The sequence below is a fragment of the Salvelinus namaycush genome, chromosome 12 (genome assembly GCF_016432855.1).
Source record: "Salvelinus namaycush isolate Seneca chromosome 12, SaNama_1.0, whole genome shotgun sequence".
Lineage (NCBI taxonomy): Eukaryota > Metazoa > Chordata > Actinopteri > Salmoniformes > Salmonidae > Salvelinus > Salvelinus namaycush.
The window spans coordinates 40423819-40436386 of NC_052318.1; the positions used below are offsets into that span (position 1 = coordinate 40423819).

The 12568-nt window shown below is 47.1% G+C and overlaps 1 protein-coding gene and 1 pseudogene across 1 annotated transcript; both read right to left on the minus strand.

The window, feature by feature from the left end:
• Positions 1–3396: 3396 nt before the first annotated feature.
• LOC120057539 lies at positions 3397–8068 on the minus strand (annotated as a pseudogene).
• A 1966-nt stretch (positions 8069–10034) lies between these two features.
• Positions 10035–12380, minus strand: LOC120057540 (endonuclease domain-containing 1 protein-like). The gene is made up of 2 exons (XM_039006132.1): positions 12081–12380; positions 10035–10631 (listed from the first exon to the last, which is right to left on the minus strand). The coding sequence occupies exons 1-2, from the start codon at positions 12378–12380 to the stop codon at positions 10035–10037; spliced, it is 897 nt and encodes a 298-aa protein (XP_038862060.1).
• Positions 12381–12568: the final 188 nt, after the last annotated feature.

The following is a 12568-nucleotide window of genomic DNA, read 5'->3' on the forward strand; positions in this document are numbered from 1 at the left end:
CCTGCTGGAGGTCATTTTGCAGGGCTCTGGCAGTGCTCCTCCTTGCACAAAGGCGGAGGTAGCGGTCCTGCTGCTGGGTTGTTGCCCTCCTACGGCCTCCTCCACGTCTCCTGATGTACTGGCCTGTCTCCTGGTAGCGCCTCCATGCTCTGGACACTACGCTGACAGACACAGCAAACCTTCTTGCCACAGCTCGCATTGATGTGCCATCCTGGATGAGCTGCACTACCTGAGCCACTTGTGTGGGTTGTAGACTCCGTCTCATGCTACCACTAGAGGGAAAGCACCGCCAGCATTCAAAAGTGACCAAAACATCAGCCAAGAAGCATAGGAACTGAGAAGTGGTCTGTGGTCACCACCTGCAGAACCACTCCTTTATTGGGGGTGTCTTGCTAATTGCCTATAATTTCCACCTTTTGTCTATTCCATTTGCACAACAGCATGTGAAATGTATTGTCAATCAGTGTTGCTTCCTAAGTGGACAGTTTGATTTCACAGAAGTGCGTTTGACTTGGAGTTACATTGTGTTGTTTAAGTGTTCCCTTTATTTTTTTGAGCAGTGTATATAAGTCCATTTCTAAGGGACCAGAACAGTCTTCTTCATATAAGAACACAATTTAAGTTGTAGAAATGTGAATTGTCATAAACAATGATCAGCTTCCCTTTCCTTCCCTCTGTCCACAGACCTTAACTCACCTCAGGGCTGGTCCTTGCACTTCTCCCCGTCAGACCATTTGAAGGTGTAGGCAGATTAGAGGGGCATGTGTCTGCGGGGGTCATAGAGGGTGACAAATCAGTGCTTGTCCTCCAGGCGCTGGCATATCTTCTTCAGGTTGCTGCCCCCCCAGGTAGCCCCGTGGTGGGCTGAGCATGTAGAGAGTCCTTACAGTGCTCCACATGGTTAAAGTCCTCCACCACACCAGGCCCAGAGCACCAAGAGGAAAATGCACACAGCAGCACTCCAAGGCTGCCACCATATAGACCCCATGCTAAGTCTATAGAAATAGACCCATATTTAATACTGCTCTGGTACCTGCACACTCGTCTGTCACTTTTTCTGTGTCAGCACCATTCAGCAGTATGTCAGCATTACGGCATTTCCTTCACTAAACTTATTCATGAATCCCCCCTATGCAAATCAGTGTTATATATGATTGGCCAGGAATCACCTGTAACCTTGATACTCACAGTTCTTGTCATTCCCACATCACATGAGTCACATGTTCAAATGCTCATGTTTAATTGCACTGAGAACAGTAGGCAGCCTAATAAATAGTTATTCCTCATCATCAGATATGAGTGGCTGTAGTTTCCCAGAAGTTTTATGCAACAATTGTCGTACCGCACACACCATTCATAAAAATTTGACCATGCACATGTCAAACACTTTGTTTAATGACCAGAGCTCAACGTGTTCTGAGTTATGGGGACATTTTGAGGGATGACTTTATGTCAGTCAAAGTCATCTTTGACTTCTGGAAGGTTCTCCCATCTCCATAAATCAGGCCTTTATGGTAGAGTGGCCTGACGGAAGCCACTCCTTGGTAAAAGGCACACGGCAGCCCGCTTGGAGTTTGCCAAAAGGCACCTAAAGGACTCTAAAATCATGAGAAACAAGATTCTCTGGTCTGATGAAACCAAGATCGAACTCTTTGGCCTGAATTCCAAGCATCATGTCTGGAGGAAACCTGGCACTATCCCTACGGTGAAGCATGGTGGTGGCAGCATCATGCTGTGGTTTTTTAGCGATAGGGAATGGGAGACTAGTCAGGATTGAGGGAAAGATGAAAGGAGCCATGTGCAGAGAGATCCTTGATGAAAACATGCTCCAGAGCACTCAGGACCTCAGACTGGGGCAAAGGTTTACCTTCCAACAGGACAACGACCCTAAGAATACAGCCAAGACAACGCAGGAGTGGCTTCAGGACAAGTCTCTGAATGTCCTTGAGTGGCCCAGCCAGAGCCTGGACTTGAACCCAATCAAACATATCTGGAGAGACCTGAAAATAGCTGTGCAGTGACAATCCCCATCCAACCTGACAGAGCTTATGAGGATCTGCAGAGAAGAATGGGAGAAACTCCCCAGATACAGGTGTGCCAAACTTCTAGCTTCATACCCAAGAAGACTAAAGGCTGTAATCGCTGCCAAAGATGCCTCAACAAAGTACTGAGTAAAGGGTCTGAATACTTTAGTAAATGTGATATTTCAGTTTTACATTTCAGTCAATGCATTTGCAAGAATTTCTAATGCATTTGCAAGAATTTCTAAACACTTGTTTTTGCATTGTCATTATTGGTTATTGTGTGTAGATTGATGAGGGAAATAAACAATTTAATCAATTTTAGAATAAGGCTGTAAAGTAACAAAATGTAGAAAAAGTGAAGGGGTCTGAATACTTTCCGAACGCACTGTAGATGCGTACATCGATGAGGCAGAAGGCCATATGATGTTATAATTCTGAACGGTCAGATAGCTAGCACAACAATGGCAAGAAGCTGCTATGTGGGGAATCGTAGGTGGCTCGTTTCAGCTTGTTGTATCTTGTTATTGATACCATGTCTTGTTTTGAGGTGTTTTGACTCATGTCATGTCTATGCTAATATGGCTAAAATTCGCTAGCTAACCAACAACTGTAACAATGTATTTGAGAGACAACAAGTGCTCATTGTGCAAATGTATTTATGTTTTCCCCAAAAATTTGGAGACATAGTTTTCATGTTGTCAACAGTCTAAGCCAGCTCCATCTGTTTTGCCCCATAGTTGAGCACGCGTTGGTTTTGTTTCTAAACAACCACCCCGTCTATGGATGTATCAATAATTGTAATTACACAGTTTTCATAACTGTGACCCTAAATTATTATGTTTCATACTATAACATTGTGTGTGACTGGTTGAAACAGTAAAACATGGCACCTGGAAGTCAAAAAACTAATTTATTTTAGTCAAAGAAGATGCTCTTTACAGCTCAAAACTTCACAACCTTTAATGGTATCCATTTTACAACCACTTTTGCCAAATGTGAGCCGATAACACCTCTCCATGAATGGCTGACACACTGAACCATTGTGTCTGAATGTCACTGAGCTGTTTTATAAGGGGGCAGATAAATAAAGAATGCTACAAATACAGAGAATGGAGGAACAATCACGCTACAAGGGAAGTAATTTGCAAAGCAGATATTCGATAATGAAAGCTTTGCCAAAGCATCACAAGTACTATATAATTGTTATGTTAAAAATACATGCTTAATCATTATAATAAGCACATAATAGTAGATCTATGGAGATAGTTGTAAACACTTGTGCACACAGAGTAGGTGTGTGTGAGCGTTGTTGAGGAGCTCTTTTATGGTGCGGTGGAGATACAGAGGAAGGGGACAAGGGGAGATGCAGTTGTCATAGAAGATCTGCAGATTCTGGTCCACGTCCATCCGGGTCTTCAGGAAGTTCTCCAGGTTGTTTCCGGCGGATCATGTTACCGATGGTGGTCACCCTGGTGACGATGAAGGCGGTGAGGCAAACACGTTTTTGAGGCGAACGCGGATGCGCTCCTCGTGCTCACGCCACGGCCCGATATTGAATTCCCTGATCTCTGGGACCACGTTGGTCAGGGTGTAGGTAGCGGCACGGTCGTATGGGTCAGACTGGTGCTGGTCTGGGTTCAGGTGTCCTCGTTCATACAGGACTACGTGAGAGTAGTCGTCCAGCACTGCCTGGCTGTCCTCAAACTTCATGTGCAGGTAGCCGGTAAGGGAGGGTAGCATATTCCCATTCCCATCAACCTCTGCCAGCTGGAGAGAGCGGGGAGGAGGATCAGTGCATTGCTCACAGATTGTAGACACTACATTTACATTTTAGTCATTTAGCAAACGCTCTTCTCCAGAGCGACTTACAGGAGCAATTAGAGCTAAGTGCCTTGCTCAAGGGCACAGATAGATTTTTCACCTAGTGGGCTCAGGGATTTGAACCAGCAACCTTTCGGTTACTGGCCCAACGCTCTTAACCACTGGGCTACCTTCCACCATACTACACAGTTATAAACATACACAACACTGGAATTTTGTTTATAGTATGTTGGATGAAGTATCCAATTAAATGGAACAAATGTAAGCAATATGTCAAAATAACTATATGGATAATACTGATGAGGCTGAACCAAAGTATCACACCCTGATCTGTTTCACCTGTCTTTGTGCTTGTCTACACCCCCCTCCAGGTGTGGGCTCTTGGCTGGGCTACGACAGTGTGGGAGCAACAATCCACCGTTTGCCTCAGTCTGGAGGAGTTCGGGGCAGGGGTACGTAAAGTGTTAGATTCTCTGTAAGCTGCTCCAACTACGTCAGGATTCCCGTAGTGTGGCAGACTACGCAGTGGATTTTCGCACGTTGGCGGCTGAGAGTGCCTGGAACCCGGAAGCCCTGTTCGACACATTACCTTCATGGATTATTGGAGGTGATTAAAGACGATCTTGCAGCCCGAGAGCTGCCCCTGGACCTCAACTCCCTCATAGCCTTGGCGATACGGATCGATGGGCAGGAGGGAGAGGGAGTCTGTTCCCTGTTGCCGATGCTCATCCTCGATTTCCACCTCGCCTCCGAGGAATCCCGTAAATCCCCGAAGTCCACATTTCCGAGTGGATCAGATGTCACCCGAGTTCTCTCGGAAGTCACCGGGGGCTGTCAAGTCATCTCCTCCGGAGCCCATGCAACTGGGCAGGGCTAGATTGTCTCCTGCTGAGTGCTTATGCAGACTAAACACCCAGACCTGTCTGTATTGTGGAGCTATGGGACACGTCTTATCTACCTGCCCACTTAAAGACCAGGCTTATCAAGTAGGTACGAGTACGCTGGTGAGCCGTATGGGGAGTTTCCCATCTTCCATTTCTCGTACCCCAATCCATCCTATCCTGTTGTGGGGTGACCAGCCCAAATCTCTTCGGGTGTTCATTTACTCTGGGGGTGACGAGAGCTTTATGAACGCTACCCTGGTGTCGGAGCTGGGAATCCCCACACAACCCCTCTCTATTCCTATGGACGTCAGAGCGCTGGATGGGCGCTCTATAGGCAGAGTCACCCACACTATGTTTCCCATTAACCTGAGAGTGTCGGTTAATCACAGTGAGTCTATGCAGTTCCTGCCCATTAAATCCCCTCATGCACCCGTGGTTTTGGGATTTTCCTGGATCCAGAGGCATAATCCTCTGATCGACTGGGCTACTGGTTCTATCCTGGGTTTGAGCCCATTTTGCCATGCACATTGCCTGGACCTCTCCGCCGTTCCCGCGGAATACCAGCAAAGCCCGTGCCACCGCGCTTCCTCCTCATCGGCCCTATGACTGCACTATCAACCTTCTCCCGGGCACTACATCGCCTCGGGGGCGGCTTTATTACCTGTCAGGTAGGAGACCAAGGCGATGGAGAGGTATATTGAGGACTCCCTGGCTGTAGGGGGTATCCGTCCTTCTGACTCCGCCACCCGTGTATCGACTGCCGGGGCCTGAATGGCATCACGGTTAAAAACTGTTACCCGCTTCCACTCACCGCCTCGACTTTCGAGCTTCTCCAGGGGTGCTACCATCTTCTCCAAGTTGGACCTCCGGAACGCCTACCATCTGGTATGGATACGGGAAGGGGACAAGTGGAAGACCGCCTTTAACATGGCTAGCGGACACTATGAATACCTGGTGATGCCATTCGGACTGACCAACGCTTCTGCTGTGTTCCAGGCCCTGGTTAACAACGTTATCCTTGACATGTTGAACCGGTTCGTGTTCTTCTACCTTGATGAAATCCTCGTTTTTTCCCGCTCGTTTCAAGAACATGTCCTCCATGTCAGACAAGTCTTCCAGCATCTTCTGGAGAACCAGCTGTTCGTCAAAGCGGAGAAATACGAATTCCATCGCTCCACCATCTCCTTCCTTGGATACATTATAGCTGCAGGCAACATACAGATGGATCCTGGAAAGGTGAGAACGGTGGTGGATTGGCTGCAACCCACGTCCAGAGAGCAGCTGCAACGCTTCCTGGGGTTTGCCCATTTCTACCACCGGTTAATCCGGCGCTACAGAACCCTGGATTCCCCCCTTTCTGTCCTGGCGGTCCTGGCGGTTTGTGGTGGAGGTCGACGCTTCAGACGTCGAAGTGGGGTCTGTTCTGTCCTCTCCCATTGTCTCAACACCATGGAAAGGAATTACGACGTGGGTAACCATGAGCTACTTGCGGTGAATATGTCATTGGAGGAGTGGAGGCACTGGTTAGAGGGTGCGGAACACCCATTCATGGTATGGACAGATCACAAGAACCTAGAATATCTCCATACCGCCAAGCGCCTCAACTTCAGGCAAGCTCGATGGGCTCTGCTATTCACCCATTTCAACTTCACCATCTCCTACTGCCCGGGTTCCAAGTATGTGAAGCCAGACGTACTGACACGCCTCTATAGCCCCGTTGCTACACCATCGGACACCGAGACCATCCTCCCTATCTCTTGTCTGGCGGCTGCACTCATCTGGGGTATAGAGAACCAGGTCTGTGAAGTGCAGCGTTGTGAAAGGCAGCGGGGGGGGGGGGTGCAAGGCTAACCGGATGTTTTTCCTGAACTCTGCCCTTTCCCAAGTTCTGGAATGGGCTCATTCCTCTCAACTGGCCTGCCATCCTGGCTCCCGTCAGACCCAGGCTTTTGTAATGACAACGTTTTTGGTAGCCCACTTTGGTTCCTGACGTATCTGTGTTCGTCGCAGCCTGCACCGTGTGTGCCCAGAATAAGACTCCTCGGCAAAGTCCGGCTGACCTCCTGGAACTACTTCTTGTCCCACACCGTCCCTGGTCACGTATATCCCTGGACTTCGTCACGGGTCTCCCCTCATCTGATGGCAACACTGTTATCCTTACCGTGGTGGACTGGTTTTCCAAAGCCACCCATTCCATTCCTCTTCCCAAGCTACCCTCAGCCAAGGAGACGGCCCAGCTCATGGTGCAGCACGTCTTCCGGATCCATGGACTTCCAGTGGACATGGTCTCCGACCGGGATCCTCTGTTCTCGTTCCGGTTCCGGAAGTCGTTCTGCACACTGATTGGGTCGTCGGCCAGACTGTCCTCCGGGTCCCACCCCCAGTCTAATGGCCAGTCGGAGCGAGCCAATCAGGACCTGGAGATGACTCTTCGCTGCCTTGTCTCTGCCAACCCCACCACCTGGAGCCAGCAACTCATGTGGGTAGAGTATGCCCGCAACACCCTCCCCTGCTCAGCCGCTGGTCACTCGCCTTTTCTGTGTTCCCTGGGATATCAGCTCCCGCTCTTCCCGGAGCAAGAGGTCAGCATACCCTCGGCCCAGATGTTCGTCCGCCGCTGTTGCCATATCTGGAAGAGAGACCGGTCGGCTCTTCTCAAGACCATCTCCAGGTATTGACTACAGGCTGACTGCCACCGGACCTAGGCTCCCCGTTATCGTCTCGGGCAGAGGGTATGGCTGTCCACTCAGGACCTGCCCCTCTGGGTGGAGGATTAAACCTATGTCCCACAGCCCTTTGTCTCTTGTTTCCAATCTGTCTGCATCTGTGTCTTATCCTGAGTTCTGATACAAAGGGAAAGAAGCTACAGTGTTAAGCGAAGGCTTCTATCAAACATTTAACCGGTGTAACAGCTCAACTCCGGTCTCTGCAGAATAGGGACTTGAAATTACAAACATTTTCCGATAGGAAAAACATAAAGTTATGACATCACATTTGAGGAGTAGACTTACAAAAACAGCAATAAAGATTTTGACTGACCTGTGGTTCATACATCCAGGAGTAGTCCACACGCCGCTCTCCCTCTGTCTTCTTGAAGTAGTAGGCTGAGTAGACAGGGATGCATTTCTGGGGGTCGTACAAGGTCACAAAGCGTGGCTTGTCGGCATAGCGCTGACAGATCTTCTTCAGTTTGTCATTAATGATTCCCCATGGTGGGGTTCCCATATATAAGGAGTTCTTGCATCGCTCTACATGGTTGAAGTACTCGACCACAGTGGCTTGAGGTGCACTATGGAACAGGGAGAATGCCAACACCAAACAACCCGGCGATAATTGCATGGCTCTTACCAGCATGACTGCAGGAGAGTGAAATGAAAGACAAGGTGTGCAGTTAGAATTTAAATGCCAAAGCCCAGATATGCAAAGTGAGTAAATAATGTGATAGAGGGATGCAACCATTTTGTGTGGAGTGAATGACAAGAACACGTGTTGGCTTGTTCTCTATTATCCAATCAGCATAGTCTCATGTGTACTTATGTGAATTTACTGTAACTGGTGGGGGAATAATAGAATATAGCAATTGTACCCTAACATACAAGGACTCCATGCCACACTTTACCATCTATCTAAAAGTGACCTGCGCACAAACCCCAAAGCAGCCAGGGACACAGTAACAAATATCAGCCTGAGAGACTATCCCATTTCTACCATTAATCTAGCAATTTAGGGGGAACTTTAGGGCGAACAGCATGAGCAGGAACTTGACCAAGCATAAATGCCATAAAGACCCTGTCATCTTGGCAGAGGAGGTAGTACACTCACTAGGGAGGCTATAGACCCCTCAAAGTGAACTCCAGTTCCACAGTGTTTTTTTATTGTGCCCTTCTAATCAGGGACTGATTTAGTGGGTGCAATTAATTATCAGGTAGAACAGAAAACCAGCAGGCTCCAGACCTCGTAGTCGAAGAGTCGAATATCCCTGCTATAGGCTATAGGCCATGGATCTCCAACCCTGTTCCTGGTGAGCTACCGCCCTATAGGTTTTCACTCCAACCCTAATCCAACACACCTGATTCTAATAATTAGCGGGTTGATAAACTGAAGCAGGTTAGTTACAACTGGGGTTAAAGCGAAAACCTACAGAAAGGTAGCTCTCCAAGAACAGGGTTGGAGACCCCTGCTATAGGCTAAAGGATCACATCAAAGTCTTTAGGAGGTGTATCACATCTTCTGCTATTCTTGAATGCTCCCTTTCATTAAATTCCTTGAAATGTCTAATCAGAGTATGACAGGCCTTTCATTGGCTATCACCTATCATAACCCCACTCTCATGCAATGTACTGAGAGGACTCATTTCACTGAGCACCCTCTGTAATATGGAACACTCATGTGCTAACCATTCTGCCAACAAGCCTCTTTTGTCTTGTCATTTCAGTCTTTCCTCTCTCCTCCATGTACACAGAAGTGTGTCTTGGCATGGTTGGCATACTGTAAAATGTAAAACCTGCTCTCTAATCTATCTATGTGGAGAACAAATATGGCCTTCAGTGTCAGGTGAGGTTAAGTAGCAAGGCAGTGGTAATGGTAGATTAGCACAATACCACAGACAGATAAAGCACACAGGAGATTCCATGTGGACTTTGACCAAAGACAGAGGAGAGTGAGTGAGTGATGAATGAGTGAGTGAGTGCAATAAAGGGATATTCATCAGATAGTTACAGTATTATCTGCAATATGTGTGTTTTTGCTATGGAACCAAACATATTTCAAATGATTGCAAAATAAGACTTTTCTTTATCTTACTAGTTGGAGAAAAGAGACAAAAAAGGAAATGGAGTGAAAGTCTTTATTCATCAAGAAACAAGGTGCTTGTGCACATGATTGAATGTCATTGGAGAAAGTAGGATTTTAAAAAGCTGAGGAAGCTTTACAAGCAAAAAAAATTGTCAGTCAGAACTGGGATCTTTAAAAATATATATATAAATCTGCCACGAAAAAACCTTACTGGTTTATATGATTAACAGGTTTATAAAGGGTTTATAAGTAGACAAACTGATTGTCAATTACCATTACTTGGATTGCTTTAATGTATTTGTAAAATATGTTGTTTCTTACAGGCCACATATTCAATATATGAGGTGAGCGATCATGTAGGCTACTGTGATATATGCTGCTGAGAGAAAATAATTGAAGAAGGATGAAGCAAACCGTAAGCATTCATGTAAGACCACACATCAGATTTACCTCCTTTTCGATTACATTATAGTTTAAGTAAATTACGCTACACATAATTGTTTGTATAGTGTCAAGTCATGTGCAGGCCATTATCAGGTGATACACAATTATCATAGAAGATCTGAAAGGTCTTGTCCACAAAGGTGACACTCTTGAGGAAGTTCTCCAGCTGTTGAACAGACATCTCCAGCACCTCAGGCCTCTCTTTCTCATTGAGACCGTGGGCCGCATAGGCTGGGAACTTGGTGCGCTCCTCAAAGGGCGCGTTGCGGTCGTAGTCGATGCAGCAGTAAGCTGACCACAGGTAGGTGGGAACGGCCACACGGTCAATGTTGTGGCGGCGGATCATGTTCCCGGAGGTGGTGACACCAGTGACCATGTAGGCAGTGCCGCGGCAGTAGTTGTTGAGGCGGCGGCGTATGGTGTGCTCGTGGGTCTTCCAGGGGCCGATGTTGAACTCCCGGACCTGAGGGACCACGTTGGTCAGGGTGTAGGTGGCTGCCTTGTCGTTGGGGTCAGACTGATGCTCGTCAGGGTTCAGGTGGCCACGCTCAAAGTTCACTGTGTTGGAGTAGTCTTCCAGCACCGCTTGGGCATCCTCAAAACTGCGATGGAGGTCTCCTTGAGGAAAGGGCTGCATCTCCCCAAAATCAGACACTGTGGAGAGCTGACAGAGAGCAGAGGGTTAGTGCTCCTAGCAGAACTGGGTTCTTAGAGCTCCTAGCAGAACGGGGTTCTTAGAGCTCCTAGCAGTACTGGGTTCTTAGAGCTCCTAGCAGAACTGTGTTCTTAGTGTTCCAAGCAGAACTGGGTTCTTAGAGCTCCTAGCAGAACTGGGTTCTTAGTGTTCCTAGCAGAACTGGGTTCTTAGAGCTCCTAGCAGAACTGGGTTCTTAGTGTTCCTAGCAGAACTGGGTTCTTAGAGCTCCTAGCAGAACTGGGTTCTTAGTGTTCCTAGCAGAACTGGGTTCTTAGAGCTCCTAGCAGAACTGGGTTCTTAGAGCTCCTAGCAGAACTGGGTTCTTAGTGTTCCTAGCAGAACTGGGTTCTTAGAGCTCCTAGCAGAACTGGGTTCTTAGTGTTCCTAGCAGAACTGGGTTCTTAGAGCTCCTAGCAGAACTGGGTTCTTAGAGCTCCTAGCAGAACTGGGTTCTTAGAGCTCCTAGCAGACCTGGGTTCTTAGTGTTCCTAGCAGAACTCGGCTAGACGAAAGCGAACGTCTGTCCTTGCATACTTAATTCAAAGACCTTGGCTTGAAAAACAAGACAAAATAGGCATTGTTACGGTTTGTCCCTCTATATACGCCGTAGCAACAACATAGCCAGAAACACTTCCTCAAATAGTGTGAATTAATCTAAGATAAATCAATAAATCTGTAATTCATTTTGAAGTTTTTGCCAAGAAGTTCTTAGTTTTTTATTTTACAACTAAGTAAGATGTTTGGTGCAGTATTTCTCAAGTTTAAAGATGTGCATTAAAACAAATCCTTTCTCGTTGAACGACAGAAAACACTTAATTGAAGAATAGGGTCCATAGTTCCCAATCCTACTAGGAGTAGTACTGTAGAGCAATCACCGATGAAGGGGCATAGACTTCAACTACTTAGACCTATCTCAAGAAAATACTGTGTGTGCCCCAACAGCCGAAGAAAAACCCGCCGAAGACCAAAACATCACCAAATGCTGTCATCATGAGCAATCTGTTTCTACTGGGAAGCATACGCTAAGCTTTATGGTAAGCTTTACCATATGCTTCCCAGTAGATACAGTTTGCGCAGTAAAATTGCCGCTTTTTTCTCATTTTTCAAGCATAGGTCTTTAGGGAGTATGCGAGCACAGACGTTCACTTCGCCTAGCCTAGTTCTGCTAGGAGCAAAACGAACCCATGTATGCGGACACCTTTAGCTTTAATAAGATAAAGAACAGTGGTACTAAAGGAATCTCAGTCAGTGAACCCTCATGGACTCTTTCTAAACACAACAGTATATTGCTCACTATTCGTTCTATTTGCACAGAGACCATCAACCTCTTATTGTAGCCAATAACACAAAAAAGTATTAATCTGTAGACACAAGCACAAGGCAATGTTGCAGAGATACAGGAGTCTGTTAAAATACCTGTGGCTCGTACATCCAGGGCACATCAACCTTTTTGGTGCCGTCAGAGCGCTTGAAGGTGTAGGCAGAGTAGACGGGGATGTGGTCAAAGGTATCATACAGGGTGACAAAACGTGGCTTGCCGTTGTAGCGCTGGCAAATCTTCTGTAGTGCTTTGTCCTCAAGTCCCAGTGGTGGTGTGCCCATGTACATGAACTCACGGCATGCAGGTGAGTAGTTCTCCTGTACCTCTGCCTCCACCATCACCAGAACTAGCACCCAGGCCAACGCCTGAGCTCGCGCTATGACGCAAGAAACCATGGAGAAGAGTGCTCACGAAGTGGTGCAGTAGAAGCTGTCAGTATACTTGTCTCTGAAATTGAAAGTCTCTCTATCTCTGTTCATAGATAGGCTAGGCTATGCAAATCCCTTGTATTGGAATGCATATAGGCCCCACATAATAGTGATTATACTGTGTGTGTGTGTGTGTGTGTGTGTGTGTGTGTGTG